The 18,062-nt window shown below is 46.5% G+C and overlaps 1 protein-coding gene across 1 annotated transcript in view; it reads left to right on the forward strand.

Moving 5' to 3' along the window:
* The window catches only part of PTPRG (protein tyrosine phosphatase receptor type G), a 687,996-nt gene that overhangs the window by 647,714 nt on the left and 22,220 nt on the right, over nt 1-18,062 (forward strand). Inside the window, exons 23-25 of the mRNA XM_075321067.1 lie at nt 804-897; nt 3,313-3,389; nt 5,071-5,199. Of these exons, the coding sequence (XP_075177182.1) occupies nt 804-897; nt 3,313-3,389; nt 5,071-5,199 (300 nt within the window). The remainder of the gene's footprint in view (nt 1-803; nt 898-3,312; nt 3,390-5,070; nt 5,200-18,062) is intronic.

The raw sequence follows: 18,062 nt of genomic DNA on the forward strand, positions 1-18,062 counted from the left end.
CAGAAATCCATGCTTATAGGGGGTCTATTGGAGAAATCATTTTCAGCCAAACAAGAGTTTAACCAACTATCTTAACGTATTAACCCAATGGAGAACACAATCTCCTATCTACAGGATCGATGGTGGTCCGATTTGTGGGAACAGTCCCACCAATGGCAAGAAATGGGGCACTGAAATGTCCTGTCAGAATGGAGTGGGAGCCACTAAACTGTGCGAGGACCTAATCTGGGCCCCATCAGTAATCTGTGGTTGCCAGATAGGAATCCAATGAACAGCCTGACTCAACCACATTTCTTCTTTTGAGTAACCGGCCCAACCTAACATATGTGCATCACTCTGCAACTATGACATCGCTTCTGGCTACTCAAATGAAGGCCATGTTAGGCTATGGGTTAAAGTCTAATCACTGGGTCCGGCCAATGGTACCCCCACTGATCAGGAGAATGGGGTAGGGGAATCACCGTCCCTATGTAAGAAAAACTAAGTGTCGTGGGTCTGTCCACAGTGACCCTCTTGATCATGAAAATTATGGCTCAAAATCCTCGTTGAAAATGAAGCCATATTGAGCATGTGCGACCGCTGCTCCAGTCAGGGTCGCACATGCTCAATACAGCTCCAATCACATGGAGACCTTTGCTCCACCCTACCCTCATTTTCCGGATTGGCAGGGGTCTGCCACTGATCAGAACGTTTTCACCTCTCCAGTGGTGGGAATAGTCTTTTAGGTGTTTTGTTTCTTTTACATTTTGAATGTTGAACATTCTTTATCTTTAATTTCTATTTTTTTTGTCTCTATCTCTTAGCTGGTCACACAGTGTAATGCAAAATACGTCGAATGCTTCAGCGCCCAGAAAGACTGTAACAAAGAGAAGAACAGAAATTCATCGGTCGTGCCATGTACGAATCGAGTGGTGATTTGGTTGAGCTTTTAGTGTCCTTTTTTATATGATATATACCAATATTGTGGATGGTGGCCTAAATGTTTCCCTTCTGTGCCTGAAAAGTCACTACTTGGACCTACCATAAAGAAATGAGAAGGGTGTATGGGATCCCTGCAGCAAATTGTGGGAGGAACTGAGTAGGAAGTATTTAATTCTTCTACACTGCCCCCGCAGGCAAAATTAGGTATTGCACAATGTTGATGTTATCCATGAATGTGCCAAGTCCTCCAAAAAAAAGAGATGTTCTTTGTAGCATCTTCTTATAGATGAGGTTGATAAATGGGGCAACTTGTGGCATCATTGGAATATTTAAAGGCGAAACCTTTAAATGTTTCATCCTTATGGGGTCAGGCGGCTGTGACCTCCAACTATCATGACAATAGGGAACCCAAGTCCTTCGCATACCTTCTGAAAAGCCTCCCCACAGCAGGATGCTGCCTCCACCATGTCTGACAGAGGGGATGGTGTTTTCAGAGTAATGTGCAGTGTTAGTTTTCCACTATACATGGCGTTTTACTTTGACCCTGACTGGAGCACCTTCTTTCACATGCTCGTTGTGTCGCCTACTCTTGATTTTTTTTCAAACTACAAATGGCTCACTTGGAAAAATGTCTTTCTTCTTGCTGCTCTTCCATAAGGGCCAGATTTTGGAGTATATGACTAGTATTTGTCATTTAGCCAGTGTTCCCTAACACCAGTCGTCAAAGCCCAATAAGAGTGCATGTCCTTAGTATTGCAGAGGTGATCATTTAATCAACTGAATGTGATGATTCCAACACCTGCGCAATGCTAAGGAAATTCAGAAAACGTGCACGGTTGGTGGGACGGGAGTTTGGGAACACTGCTTAGGACAGTGTCTCCCTTCTGAGCTGTGATCTCTGCGGCTCCTCCAAAGTGACCATGGCCCTCTTGGCTATTTCTTTAATTAGTGCTCTCCTTCTTGGGATGTCAGTTTCGGTGGACATCCATGTCTTGTAGGTTTGCAGTTGTGCAGTACTCCTTCCATTTTTGGACAATTGATTGACCAGTGCTCAGTGAGATGTTAATAGCTTGGGCTATTTTTTTTTATAACCTCACCCTTCTTTCCTCCTCTCCTCAACTTGATCCCTGACCTGTCTGGTGTGTTCCTTGGTGTTCATGATGATGATTGAGCCCTAAGATTCTCAAACAAACCTACGAGGTCTTCAAAGAACAGCTGTCCGTTATACTGAGAATGAATTGCACACAGGTGGACTCAATTTACTAATTTGGTGACTTCTAGAGCCAATTGAACCGAGTATATTTGCAGCATCTTAAGTAAACCTCTCCTCCATGGGAGTAGGGACGCAAGTCAGTCCAAGTGATCTACTTGATACGATAAATCCAAAAAAGTAGACAGCATCCTGGGGGTATGCTCCGTAAGCTTTTAATCCATAAATAGTAAATGCAATGTTTCGCCCTACAAATAGGCTTCATCATATGCTCGATAAAGCCCATTTGTAGGGTGAAATGTTGCATTTACTATTTATGGATTAAAGCTTATAGAGAATACCCCCAGGATACTGTCTGCTTTTCTGGAGGCAATTGGTCACTCAGGATTTTATTTAGGGGTGTCAGACTACAGGGGGCTGAATACAAATGCACATCCCAATTTTCAGATTTATAATTTTTTTTTTTAAATATCTAGAAAATCAGGTATCATTTCCGTTATACCTAGATCACATAAAATCCCAATAAAATAAATTTTAAGTTTGTGGATGTAACGTGAAAAAAGTTCACGTGGTATGAATACTTTTTTTTTTATATATATATATATATATATGTCTCTTATAAAGGACTTCCAATGTTATCTCACTGGATATATTAAAACCCCTGTAAATCTAACGCTTTGCTGCTCCAGTTCTGTGAAATCAAATATCTCTTTGCTGTTGGGTACAGTATATTGAGTTATGTATACCATGTTATTACAAAAGCCAGACAGAATTTCTGAAGGAACATTGAGATAAGCAAGACGCCGTGACTTAGGGGAAATTAAAGCGAGCGCTTGCTTTTTTTTTTTTTGTGCAACTTCTAAGGAGAATATTTACAGAATCAGTTACCTATATACCACCAAACACTCCATAGCATAATACGAATAACATATTCACTAGCGCTGCCCTCCTGGTCCCAGGGGGCTCACAATCTAATTTTCCAGTCTTGCACACATGCTCAGACCAATTTCACCGGAGTCCAGTAATCCCACCAGTAGAATCTAGAAAATAAGACCTTATTACATATTGGACAGAACGCTACATTCAATACCCGCTTCATCCTCACGGTATTCGTTTTGTCCGGGGCGCGGGGGGCATGTGTGTCAGCAAAGCCTAACTAGCCATGTTTTCATCTTTTTCAGCTGAACGTGCAAGAGTGGGCCTAGCACCATTACCGGGAATGAAGGGAACAGATTATATAAACGCTTCTTATATCATGGTACGGAATGTGCTTTTTACATTTTTGATTGGTAATTCCAGATGTGAAAGTCTTCCAAAATTTGTTTTGGGCAGATTTGGTCCGAATGTGAACGGAACAGTTCCATAATATTAAAAATTTATTGTGGTCTCTATAGACCACAAAGCATAATGTATAATTGGTGGAGGAAGGTTGACCCGGATGGACCTTTTTTTTCAACCTACGTATCGTACGTTTCATTTTATAAGACGCACCCCAAATTTAGAGGAAAAAAATAAATATGGGGTCAGTCTTATAATCCAGTGGTGTCTTACAGGAGGGGGGGAAGGGCGGTGGTGGTGCGGGGTCGCAGGAGGCAGGGGCGGTGGGGTAGGGCAGTGAGCTCTCTTGATAGTATGATCATGAAACCTTAAAGGATTGTCCTATTATTTTTATTTTTTTAATCCTACATTGTGGAAGGTGGATTGACGTTCTGAGGGGGGTTCATGGGGCAGACATTTTATGGTTTGGGGTTTTTTTTGTTTAACCTGAGTGACGCAAAATAAACAGATATTAATGAAAAAATGATTTTGTGATACTTCTGATAGGAGGCGTTTATGCTGTATGTGTCTGTGTGCTCCCCCAGTGGTTGAGATAGGAATTGCAGTTTGTCAAGAGAGGCCGGACTTGGGGCCAAAGGTCTGGAAGGGAGGCTGACATGACAGAGTTTGGTTGCGAAGGAAGTGAGGTGGAGTGACAGAATGTGTGTGTGACGGATATAGGGGTGGGGACGTCTACAGAGAAGGCACGGGAAGCCAAATAAAAGGCAGGACCGTTGAGAAGGGGGCAGACATTTTATGATATACCATGCATATGGTTAGCTTTGGAGGAGTAATCTTCCTCTACATTGTAGAAGGTGGATTGAGGTTCTGAGGGGTTCAGGGGCAGACATTTTATGGTTAGCTTTGGAGGAATAATCTTCCTCTACATTGTAGAAGGTGGATTGAGGTTCTGAGGGGTTCACAGGGCAGACATTTTATGGTTAGCTTTGGAGGAGTAATCTTCCTCTACATTGTAGAAGGTGGATTGAGGTTCTGATGGGTTCACGGGGCAGACATTTTATGGTTCGCTTTGGAGGAATAATCTTCCTCTACATTGTGGAAAGGGTATTGAGGTTCTGAGGGGTTCATGGGGCAGACATTTTTATGGTTAGCTTTGGAGGAGTAATCTTCCTCTACATTATTGAAGGCGGATTGAGGATCTGAGGGGGTTTATGGGGCAGACATTTTATGGTTAGCTTTGGAGGAGTAATCTTCCTCTACATTGTGGAAGGTGGATTGAGGTTCTGAGGGGTTCACTGGGTTTGTCGTTGGTTTGAGGAAAGTCCCGGTGTAGTTACTGGAATGGGTTGGGTTTAGCTAGCTTGCAGATAGTCGTGGTGGTGGTGGGAGGGTTCTTGAAGTTGTTTTTTTTTGTGGTTGGTGATGGATTGTTTGGATCTAGGTGGACTCTGGTTGTGGTGAGTAGGGGGATCTTCTGCATTTAGAGCTAAAAGGGCCTACAGGTAGAGTTTTATGACAAATGTCAAGTCAGGTAACAGGTTCCTCTGAGCTGGTGGCAAATTTTGGAATTCACATCTTTTTTGGAGCAAAACATCACTAGTACTTGTTACTAATAAAATATCACAATTCTGTTGCTTTAATGCTTTACCTTTCACTTCCAGGGCTACTTACGAAGTAATGAGTTCATCATCACCCAGCACCCCATGCCACACACAACTAAAGATTTCTGGAGGATGATATGGGATCATAATGCTCAGATCATCGTCATGTTACCGGACAGCCAGAGCCTGGTAAGGACACGCTATTTTCATGCTGATCTGTGTTTTTGTATAAATTTCGGATGACAAGTCACATAAATACATTTATAAACCAGAACGCGTTTTAGGCCAGTACTAGAAATAGTGGACATGTGGACGGAAAACCAGTAGCTGGATAAAAAAGTGGTCGAATATATTCTAAAACATTTGTCAGCGGGGTCAAATATAAAACGGGTCAAAATCAGAACCAGAAAGGAGGCTCTGTTTATTTAGTCATATTAAAAATGCACCATATAGGTGATGGCAGCAATGGACCGCCACTTTTCGGGTGAGCACACCCTTAGCCAAGGTTTTATCCACGAGTCTCCATGCATAGTTAGTCGGCCATATTTTTTTTTTTTTTTTACAAATATTTGTTTTCTAGAAAGGTGAGTATCTGAATTTTTTTCATGGCCTAAACATTTAAAGGGGAAGCAATCGATCGCTAAGGTGTGCCATCGCTAATTATTAGAGCTCTGAAGGAAGAACCCACCATAACTATGAGAACGAAGGGACCAGGACTCTTCTGGCATCTACTCTGTATGAAATCCTCTACTTTGCAGAAAACTGCCTGTTGGCCTCATGCAAGTGAACGGGACTCAGCTCTGCTGCCTGACTGGCCATTACAAATGGAAAATGAATACGTACATTCTGGCATGCAGTGGTGATCTCAGCAGATGGGCCGCTTACAGTGTAAACTTCCTTTAAAATTAGTCCATTCTGACTCTGTTGTCTAAGTTGCAAAACGTGGAAAATTAGCAAAAAACAATTGCTTTTCACACAACGCTCGCCAAGTGTTGGAAAAGTGGGCTTGGTTAGCTGGGCGGGATAGGAAAGGAGGGTTGGCTTAAATTTTAACGCCTTCACGATATCTGCCGTACATAGATGGCGCAGCGGTAAGTTAATCCTGCAAACCACCGTACATATACAGCACCGCAATTCACTATTCAAAGTTGTAAAATTATGTGAAGCACCTGGAAGTTAAAGGTGCGAACTACACATCCAGATAAATTCCTTGAGGGGTGTTGTTTACAAAATGGGGTCACCTGTGGGGGAGCTCCACTGCTTTTAGGCACATCAGGGGTTCTCCAAACACTAAATGACACCTGCTAATGATTCCAGACAATTTTGAGTTCAAAAAGCCAAATGGCGCTTCTTCCATTCTGAACCCTGGTGTGCGCCCAAACAGTAGCTTTCTACCACATATAGGTTATTCGTGTATTCAGGAGATATTGCACAACAAATTGTGCTGTGCATTTTCTCCTGTTACCCTTGCAAAAATAATATTTTTGTGGGAAAAATGTGTTTTTGTTTTTTTTTATATTCATCGCCTAGTGTTATAAAATTATGTGAAACACTAGGGGTTTTAATGTTCTGAACACCACACCTATATACTAGATAAGGTCCTTGAGGGGTTTAGTTTCCAAAATGGGGTCACATGTGGGGGAGCTCCATTGTTTAATCACATCAAGAGCTTTCAAAATATGACATGGTGTCCGCTAACTTTTCCAGCCAATTTTTGCATTCCAAAAGTCAAATGTCGCTTCTTCCCTTCCAAGCACTGCTGTGCACCCAAACAGTAGTTTTCCACCACATATGGGGTATCTGCATACTCAGGTGAAACTGCACAGCACATTTTTATAAGGTGCATTTTCTCTTGTTACACTTGTGAGAATGCAAACATTCGAGCTAAAACAACATTTTGGTGGGAAAAAGTAAAATTTTCATTTTTTTTTTTTACTTCCACATTGCTGTAGTTCCGGTAAAGCACCTAAAGGGTTAATACACTTCTTGGATGTGGTTTTGAGTACTTTGGGGGGTGCAGTTTTTAGAATGGTGTCACCTTTGAGTATTTTCTGTCACATAGGCCTCTCAAAGTCACTTCAAATGTGATGTTGCCTAGAGTTATTGCTCCTTAAAGTGACACTGGTCATGGCTGTTAAAACAGGCTCTCTTTAACCCCTTTGCCCAAACCTGGCACTAGGTAAAAAAGTGCCAGATTTTGCTCCAGAGTAGTCCTTTTTTTTTTCTTTTTTTATTAAAATATCCGATATAGAGTTCCAGCGATATGGATCTTATTTGGTGCTAATTTTTATGGTCTTTATCAAAAGGTACTGAATCCAGACCATTAAAATGTGCACAAAGTACAGGTCACTTTTAAAGAGGTCCAGCCACCAGGATTTTCATATATAAACTAAGGCCAGTGCTATACTGGCGCTATCATGCTGATTCTATACATACCTTTAGTTGTAAGATCGGATGTATACTTTCGGAAATACAGGCAAGTAAAGTTTGTGAAATGCACTGTTATTTGATTGATAGGTGCAACAGAATATCTAATAGGTGGGTCGGGTTTTGCTAGTCATTCCCACCTTTGTCTGCTGTCTGTCCTTCCGCCTCCTGTTTCTGTTATTACAGGGGTGAGGAAGGACAAGCAGACAGGGGGAGGAAGGACAGGCAGGCAGATAGGGGCGGGAATAAATAGGAAAATCCGACCCACCTATTAGATATTCTATTGCACCAATTAATCAAATAACCGTGCAATTCACAAACTTTACTTGCCTGTATTTCAGAAACTATACATCCGATCTCACAACTAAGGGTATGTATAGAATCAGCATGATAGCGCCAGTATAGCACTGGCTTTAGTTTATATAGGAAAATCCTGGTGGTTCGTCGTCTTTAAGACCATTTATTCAGCCTAAATCCAAAAATATGGTGCTAAATTTTGGTGCAAATATGCATCGATTTCATTTTCAGACTTTGACAGGCCCAAAGTGTTTTAATTCAATGGGTACAATATAATCCAATATGTATTTATTTATTTTTAAGTCCCCCATCCTGGTATATATGTCCCCCATCCTGGTATATACGTCCCCCATTCTAATAAATATGTCCCCTATCCTGGTATTCCTGTCCCCTATTTCTGGTATATATGTCCTCCATCCAGGTATATACTGTATGTCCATGTCCCTCTTTCTGATAAATATGTCCCCCATCCTGGTATATACGTCCCCTATCCTGGTATTCCTGTCCCCTATTTCTGGTATATATGTCCTCCATCTGGGTATATACTGTATGTCCCTCTTTCTGATAAATATGTCCCCTATCCTAGTATATATGTCCCCCATCCTGGTATATACGTCCCCCATTCTAATAAATATGTCCCCTATCCTGGTATTCCTGTCCCCTATTTCTGGTATATATGTCCTCCATCCAGGTATATACTGTATGTCCCTCTTTCTGATAAATGTCCCCTATCCTAGTATATATGTCCCCCATCCTGATAAATATTTCTCCTATCCTGGTATCTGGTGTATGAAATGTCAGTCCAAATATATCTGCCCCTTGACATTTTATTTTGTAGTATGATATTGAATTTCACCTGTATTTTCTCATCCGATGCTCATTACCGGTCCGGACCTGCGTATGGCAGGAAATGATTCATTATTTTAATCCTTTGGGTTCCTTATAACTATCTCCACATCAGTTGTTATATTGTAAGGTCGGCTTTTTATGTGAAGTGGCGAGCGGACACTAGTATATATCGCGGTAATGATTAACCTGTGTGTACATAGTTGCCGCTCCCGCTTTGCCAAGAGGCCGTTGATGGGCAGGTTTTAAGGACAGACCACATCCGCTTATTTATCTTTAATTGTTCCAAATGAGATTTCCTTTGTCCGCATCCAATGCAAATTTACTAATACGACAGGTAGACACAATTTACTACCGTAAATTACAGCAACATTAAGTTAGCGCTGCAATAAATAGACTGCCGGTAATTTATGTGGCAGAGGCTGTCATCATTAGGACAAGCTGGGAATTTGGCTGTCAGCTGCGGAAAGCATTTAGAAAAAAAAAAAAATCCGCATTCGCACATCAGGCGTCCTGAGGGTCTATAATGGGATTATAACCAGCATCATTACCGGTGGTGAGCGGCGGCGGTGGCCGCAGTGCAGTGTATACTGGTCTTATCCACATTGTGCAGCTTGTGTCCCGCCATTTATCAATGAAACCCACCTCGGAATAGGAAATATCGGAGAACGCAGACATGGTTAGAGTAGTTTTTCTAGTATTCACCCTTCCACCCACAAAAGGGCTTGTATCGGGATAAAAAGCCAAAAAACACAAAGTGGGTTTGTTTTTATCCCGGTTTGCTAAAGCGATTCTCATTGGTGAAATGTAGACGATGGTGCCACTTGTGCTTTTTGGCTAGACATGGTCTCGAAAGGTGGACATTCACTTTCTACACATGTTAGTCGAATGCAAACCCTCCTGTACACCCACATTCATATGCATTGCTAGATCAGTCAACCGATATTCCTAATCAACCTGCCAAGCACATGCACTTTCGGTTTGGCCAAGAATGATCTCGATGTCGAGAAGGGTGAAAGCTTCAAAAAGGCTCTTTTGGCTGTAGCTTATATCCAGGGTGCTCGGTACTGGTAACTAGTGATGAGCGAGCACTACCATGCTCGGGTGCTCAGTACTCGTAACTAGTGATGAGCGGGCACTACCATGCTCGGGTGCTCAGTACTGGTAATTAGTGATGAGCAGGCACTACCATGCTCGGGTGCTCAGTACTGGTAACTAGTGATGAACGGGCACTACCATGCTCGGGTGCTCAGTACTCGTAACTAGTGATGAGCGGGCACTACCATGCTCGGGTGCTCAGTACTGGTAATTAGTGATGAGCAGGCACTACCATGCTTGGGTGCTCAGTACTGGTAACTAGTGATGAGCAGGCACTACCATGCTCAGGTGCTCAGTACTCGTAACTAGTGATGAGCGGGCACTACCATGCTCGGGTGCTCAGTACTGGTAATTAGTGATGAGCAGGCACTACCATGCTCGGGTGCTCAGTACTGGTAACTAGTGATGAGCAAGCACTACCATGCTCGGGTGCTCAGTACTCGTAACTAGTGATGAGCAAGCACTACCATGCTCAGGTGCTCAGTACTCGTAACTAGTGATGAGCGGGCACTACCATGCTCGGGTGCTCAGTACTGGTAATTAGTGATGAGCAGGCACTACCATGCTCAGGTGCTCAGTACTGGTAACTAGTGATGAGCAAGCACTACCATGCTCGGGTGCTCAGTACTCGTAACTAGTGATGAGCGGGCACTACCATGCTCAGGTGCTCAGTACTCGTAACTAGTGATGAGCGGGCACTACCATGCTCAGGTGCTCAGTACTGGTAACTAGTGATGAGCAGGCACTACCATGCTCGGGTGCTCAGTACTCGTAACTAGTGATGAGCGGGCACTACCATGCTCGGGTGCTCAGTACTGGTAACTAGTTATGAGCGAGCACTACCATGCTCAGGTGCTCAGTACTGGTAATTAGTGATGAGCAGGCACTACCATGCTCGGGTGCTCAGTACTGGTAACTAGTGATGAGCAGGCACTACCATGCTCAGGTGCTCAGTACTCGTAACTAGTGATGAGCGGGCACTACCATGCTCGGGTGCTCAGTACTGGTAATTAGTGATGAGCAGGCACTACCATGCTCGGGTGCTCAGTACTGGTAACTAGTGATGAGCAAGCACTACCATGCTCGGGTGCTCAGTACTCGTAACTAGTGATGAGCGGGCACTACCATGCTCGGGTGCTCGGTACTGGTAACTAGTGATGAGCGAGCACTACCATGCTCAGATGCTCAGTACTCGTAACTAGTGATGAGCAAGCACTACCATGCTCAGGTGCTCAGTACTGGTAACTAGTGATGAGCGGGCACTACCATGCTCGGGTGCTCGGTACTGGTAACTAGTGATGAGCGGGCACTACCATGCTCGGGTGCTCGGTACTGGTAACTAGTGATGAGCGAGCACTACCATGCTCAGGTGCTCAGTACTCGTAACTAGTGATGAGCGAGCACTACAATACTCAGGTGCTCGGTACTCGTAACTAGTGATGAGCGAGCACTACCATGCTCAGGTGCTCGGTACTCGTAACTAGTGATGAGCAAGCACTACAATACTCAGGTGCTCGGTACTGGTAACTAGTGATGAGCGAGCACTACCATGCTCAGGTGCTCAGTACTCGTAACTAGTGATGAGCAAGCACTACAATACTCAGGTGCTCGGTACTCGTAACTAGTGATGAGTGGGCACTACCATGCTCGGGTGCTCAATACTCCTAACTAGTGATGAGCGGACACAACGATGCTTGGGTGCTCTTTACTGGTAACTAGTGATGAGTGAGCACTACCATGCTCGGGTGCTCAGTACTCGTAACTAGTGATGAGCGAGCACTACCATGCTCGGGTGCTCAGTACTGGTAACTAGTGATGAGCGGGCACTACCATGCTCAGGTGCTCGGTACTCGTAACTAGTGATAAGCGGGCACTACCATGCTCAGTACTTGTAACTAGTGATGAGTGGGCACTACCATGCTCGGGTGCTCGGTACTTGTAACTAGTGATAAGCGGGCACTACCATGCTCAGTACTTGTAACTAGTGATGAGCGAGCACTACCATGCTCGGATGCTCGGTGCTCGTAACTAGTGATGAGCGGGCACTACTATGCTCGGATGCTCGGTACTGGTAACTACTATGCTCGGATGCTCAGTACTTGTAACTAGTGATGAGCGGACACTACTATGCTCGGTACTGGTAACTAGTGATGAGTGGACACTACTATGCTCGGGTGCTCTGTATTCTAACCGGCATTGAGATCCTGCACAGGACCTCAATGCAGCGAGTGTGGATGACTTAGGTCGCGTTATGTACCCAGGCTTCAGAAGGAGGAGGTCAAAGATGGACAAAAGAGGCACCGGAGAACGGATACACCCATCCGACCAGTCTGCATCGCACCACCCCACTAGGTGAGTATTATAAAGTCATTTTTCTGTTCTACACAGCGGCCTGGGCTCTTATATACAGCATGTTAGAATAATGTATATAAGAGCCCACTAGTGATGGCCGAAGCTTAGTCAGGAAATCTGGTGACCGGTTCCCTTTAATACATGTAAATATATGTGGAAGAAGCTTCCACTGTCCTCATAGAAAAAACAACTTTCCCGACATTTAATTAGCCGTCTGGTCACTCATTTTTCTCCTTATGGCTCCCGCTGCGGGATCCTACACAGATCACAACTATAACTTGACTAAATTCTGTTGAAATTGAGAGATGGCAAGAAATGTTGAAGCCGATGTGTTCCCCTGTGTGTGATGTCACAGGAATCACCTTTGTTACTTGGATGGCAGTCACTTGTGTGCATTCGCTATACACATGGCAGGGTGAGCCAAGAGCCTAATGGATGTTGGCTTCTTCAGCACGGCCCGAGGCTTCCAAGTTTTATGGATCATGGCAAGCAAAAGAGGAAAAAATCCAAACGAGGCTCGCTTTTTTCTAGTAATGGTTTTTTTAATGTCCAATAACCACAGGGAGTTGGAGGAAATGGTGAATGATACCTTTAAAATTAAGTAATACAAGGGTTTTACAGAATTAGAAAACATTTCTTCCTCCCCCAAAAATAGAGCATCTTACCCGTCTACCCATGGACAGTGGTCCAGTTTGTGGGACTGTCCAGGCAAAATGGAGCCATTTGGTAAAAACTCCAGCCGCATCTTAGAATCTAAAGGCCGAGAACACTCGTCCTAAACACCGATCAGCTCAGACGTTTCCTCCTCCGAATACCTCCGCTCAGACGGTCTAATCGGCAGAACATGACAATTTTCCAGATTCGGAGCTTTAATTTATCCATGCGGTCTCCTGTTGTGAGAAGCCTGAAAACATGCACATTTCAAGGTGTGTTATTTTATGACCAGAGGTGAACGCTTCTCGTTCCTCCACAGGAAGAAGGGAAAAATCATTTTTCCTGGATAAAGAATTTAAGCACAATTTTAAAGCAATAAAATCTCATTTTACCACAGGCGGAAAAACCACGGAAAGCAAAATGTTATTTCTCTAGAACAAAAAAATTGAATGAGAGCGATAGACGTAGAACAGTATGTGGAGTCGGAACGCTTTCCAATACCGTGACACGTGAACCATTGTCTCGATCAGCGCTCCGACTGCAGAAGTGGGAACCGTGGGAGAAAAGATGGAGTAAAGCCTGCTTTACACGTTGCAATTTCGCATACGATATCGTATGCGATTTGCAACGCCCGCATCGTATGTGCAGCACGTTGAATTTGTTGAACGTGCCGCACAAACGATTAACCCCCGTCACACGTACTTACCTTCCATACGACCTCGATGTGGGCGGCGAACGTCCACTTCCTGGAGTGGGAGGGACGTTTGGCGTCACATCGACGTCACGCGGCAGCTGGCCAATAGAAACGGAGGGGCGGAGCTGAGCGGGACGTAAACATCCCGCCCACCTCCTTCCTTCCGCATTGTGGGCCGGGAGCCGCAGGAGGCAGGTGAGATCTGTTCATCGTTCCCGGGGTGTCACACACTGCGATGTGCGCTACCCCGGGTACGATGAACAACCTGACGTGCAATTAGTCAGGAATGAACGACGTGCATGCGATGAACGTTTTTTCGTTCAATCGTAATTGCACGTCGCTGTCACGCGCTACAACATACCTTACGATGCCGGATGTGCGTCACTTACGACGTGACCCCCGCCGACACATTGTAAGATATCTTGTAGCGTGTAAAGCTGGCTTAAGGTCTAGTCACTGCATAAGCAGGCAATCAATTTCTAGGAGAATCCTTCTAAAGGGGCCCTGGCAGTAGATAATAGGACATTCGACATGTTATAGGTAAAAATAAAGCTAAAGCGCCGATTACTTGGCATCCCCACCCTAATTTTCTATTGTGTCCTGTGCAGGGCCGGATTATAGGCGGGGCAAGCGGGGCTCCAGCCCAGGGGCCCCCACCAAAAGAGCTTCTAAGGGGGCCCCCCACCACCAGGGCCATACTTGTCAGCATTTTTTTTTTCTTCACACCCTCTCTCCCTCCGTAAAGACAGTCTAATAAATCAGCTGTGTTTTCGGAGGGGTGGAGGGGGGCGGTGCACCGGCATTTATTTGTATCTGCGTCTTTAAGACGCAAAAACAACTGCGGGCTCAGGACGCTGAATGACCCCGGAAGTACCAGCGATTGCACTTCCGGGGTCAGAGGTGTGCCAATGAGCTCCCTGCTATGTGCTGCGGCTGTCATGGGCGTACCCAGCGAGGGGCGGGGGGCACCTGCCCCCCCCCTTCCTAGAAGCAGGGGCATGGTGTAATGGGCCGCTGTATGTACAGCCACGCTCCTCCGCAGTGTGTGCATGCATGCCCGACACACTAGCTGCAGAAGGAGCAGGAGGCAGCGCTGTGCTGTGCCGGCTCTGCTGTGTGCTGCGTGCCCGGCATGCACACAATGCAGAGGAGCGCGCCGGAGCCGGTGCTCGCAGCTTCCTCCTTCTTCCTATTCAAATGTATTTGCGTCTTTCAGATGTAAATACATTTGAACAGCGCGCCGGGACTGGGCCCCGCCCCCGACGTGCAGCAACGTGATGAGATCAGCACCTTGCCACGTCATCACAGTGCTGCGGGTGCCGGCACACGGGACATCAGATGGTAAGCGCTCCATGAAGGAGCCGAAGAGACAGGTTTAATTAATGATGATGAGTGGGGAGGGGCTGAGGACACATAACGGGGAACATCTGTGAAGGAAGTGGAACACAGCTTTGTGACAGGCAGAGGGGGGGGGGTACTGTATTCCGAGGGAGGGGGGGGAGGCAGGAGTGTGTAGGGAGGATGGGGCAGTGTGATTAGTGTGTGTAGGGGGTGATGAGGGTTGCATTGTATTGTGTGTGGGGGAGGGGTAATGGGGGGGTGCATTGTGTGTGTGTGTGTAGAGGTGATGGGGGGGTGCATTGTGTGTGTGTGTGTGGGGGGGTGATGGGGGGATGCATTGTGTGTGTAGGGGGTGATGCATTGTGTGTGTGTGTAGGGGGTGATGGGTGGGTGCATTGTATGTGTGGTTTGTGTGGGGGGAGTAATGGGGGGTGCATTGTATTTGGGTGTGTGTGTGTATGTAGGGAGGAATGGTTGGTGCATTGTATTTGTGTGTGTGTGTGTGTGTGTGTGTGTGTGTGTAGGGGGTGATGAGGGGTGCATTGTGTGTGTAGTGGGTGATGAGGGGTGCATTGTGTGTGTGTGTGTGTGTGTAGGGGTGATGGGGGGTGCATTGTGTGTGTGTGTGTGTGTAGGCGGTAAAGGGGGGTGCATTGTGTGTGTGTTTTGTGTGGGGGGAGTAATGGGGGGTGCATTGTATTTGTGTGTGTAGGGAGGAATTGTGGGTGCATTATATTTGAGTGTGTGTGTAGGGGATGATGGGGGGTGCATTGTGTGTGTGTGTGTGTGTGTGTGTGTGTGTAGGGGGTGATGGGTGGGTGCATTGTATGTGTGTTTTGTGTGTAGGGAGGAATGGTGGGTGCATTATATTTGAGTGTGTGTGTAGGGGATGATGTGGGGTGCATTGTGTGTGTGTGTGTATGTGTAGGGGGTGATGGGGGGTGCAGTGTGTGTGTGTGTAGGGGGTGATGGGGGGTGCATTGTGTGTGTGTGTAGGGGGTGATGGGGGATGCATTGTGTGTGTGTGTGTAGGGGGTGATGGGTGGGTGCATTGTGTGTGTCAGAGCTGTGTATGTGTGTCAGAGCTGTGTGTGTCAGAGCTGTGTGTGTCAGAGCTGTGTGTGTGTGTTTTGTGTGGGGGGAGTAATGGGGGTGCATTGTATTTGTGTGTGTAGGGAGGAATCGTGGGTGCATTGTATTTGTGTGTGTGTGTGTGTGTGTAGGGGGTGATGGGTGGGTGCATTGTGTGTGTGTGTGTGTGTGTGTGTGTGTGTGTGTGTGTGTGTGTGTGTGTGTGTGGGGGGGGGTGATGGGTGGGTGCATTGTATGTGTGTTTTGTGTGTAGGGAGGAATGGTGGGTGCATTATATTTGAGTGTGTGTGTAGGGGGATGATGGGGGGTGCATTGTGTGTGTGTGTGTGTGTAGGGGGTGCATTGTGTGTGTGTGTAGGGGGTGATGGGGGATGCATTGTGTGTGTGTGTGTGTGTGTGTGTGTGTGTGGGGGGGGGGTGATGGGGGGTGCATTGTGTGTGTGTGTGTGTGTGTGTAGGGTTAAAGGGGGGTGCATTGTGTGTGTGTAGGGGGTGATGGGGAGATGCATTGTGTGTGTGTGTAGGGGGTGATGGGTGGGTGCATTGTGTGTGTCAGAGCTGTGTGTGTGTGTTTTGTGTGGGGGGAGTAATGGGGGTGCATTGTATTTGTGTGTGTAGGGAGGAATCGTGGGTGCATTGTATTTGTGTGTGTGTGTGTGTGTGTGTGTGTAGGGGGTGATGGGTGGGTGCATTGTGTGTGTGTGTGTGTGTGTGTGTGTAGGGGGTGATGGGTGGGTGCATTGTGTGTGTGTGTGTGGGGGGGGGGGGGTGATGGGTGGGTGCATTGTATGTGTGTTTTGTGTGTAGGGAGGAATGGTGGGTGCATTATATTTGAGTGTGTGTGTAGGGGGATGATGGGGGGTGCATTGTGTGTGTGTGTGTGTAGGGGGTGCATTGTGTGTGTGTGTAGGGGGTGATGGGGGATGCATTGTGTGTGTGTGTGTGTGGGGGGGGTGATGGGGGGTGCATTGTGTGTGTGTGTGTGTGTAGGGGTAAAGGGGGGTGCATTGTGTGTGTGTAGGGGGTGATGGGGAGATGCATTGTGTGTGTGTGTAGGGGTAAAGGGGGGTGCATTGTGTGTGTGTGTAGGGGGTGATGGGGAGATGCATTGTGTGTGTGTGTGTGTGTGTAGGGGGTGATGGGTGGGTGCATTGTATGTGTGTTTTGTGTGTAGGGAGGAATGGTGGGTGCATTATATTTGAGTGTGTGTAGGGGGATGATGGGGGGTGCATTGTGTGTGTGTGTGTGTGTAGGGGGTGATGGGGGTGCATTGTGTGTGTGTGTAGGGGGTGATGGGGGATGCATTGTGTGTGTGTGTGTGTGTGTGTGTGTGTGTAGGGGTAAAGGGGGGTGCATTGTGTGTGCGTAGGGGGTGATGGGGAGATGCATTGTGTGTGTGTGTAGGGGGTGATGGGTGGGTGCATTGTGTGTGTGTGTAGGGGGTGATGGGTGGGTGCATTGTATGTGTGTTTTGTGTGTAGGGAGGAATGGTGGGTGCATTATATTTGAGTGTGTGTGTGTGTAGGGGATGATGGGGGGTGCATTGTGTGTGTGTTTGTAGGGGGTGATGGGTGCATTGTGTGTGTAGGGCGATGATGGGGGGTGCATTGTGTGTGTGTGTGTGTGTGTGTGTGTGTGTGTGTGTAGGGGGTGATGGGGGTGCATTGTGTGTGTGTAGGTGGTGATGGGGGATGTATTGTGTGTGTAGGGGGTGATGGGGGGTGCATTGTGTGTGTGTGTGTAGGGGTAAAGGGGGGTGCATTGTGTGTGTGTGTAGGGGGTGATGGGGAGATGCATTGTGTGTGTGTGTAGGGGGTGATGGGTGGGTGCATTGTGTGTGTGTGTGTGTGTGTAGGGGGTGATGGGTGGGTGCATTGTATGTGTGTTTTGTGTGTAGGGAGGAATGGTGGGTGCATCATATTTGAGAGTGTGTGTGTGTTTGTAGGGGGTGATGGGTGCATTGTGTGTGTAGGGGGTGATGGGGGGTGCATTGTGTGTGTGTGTGTAGGGGGTGATGGGGGGTGCATTGTGTGTGTAGGGGGTGATGGGGGATGCATTGTGTGTGTAGGGGGTGATGGGGGATGCATTGTGTGTGTGTAGGGGGTGATGGGTGGGTGCATTGTGTGTGTCAGAGCTGTGTGTGTGTGTGTCAGAGCTGTGTGTGTGTGTGTCAGAGTTGTGTGTGTGTGTGTGTGTGTCAGAGCTGTGTGTGTGTGTGTCAGAGCTGTGTGTGTGTGTGTCAGAGCTGTGT

Source organism: Anomaloglossus baeobatrachus, chromosome 8, assembly GCF_048569485.1.
Source record: "Anomaloglossus baeobatrachus isolate aAnoBae1 chromosome 8, aAnoBae1.hap1, whole genome shotgun sequence".
Lineage (NCBI taxonomy): Eukaryota > Metazoa > Chordata > Amphibia > Anura > Aromobatidae > Anomaloglossus > Anomaloglossus baeobatrachus.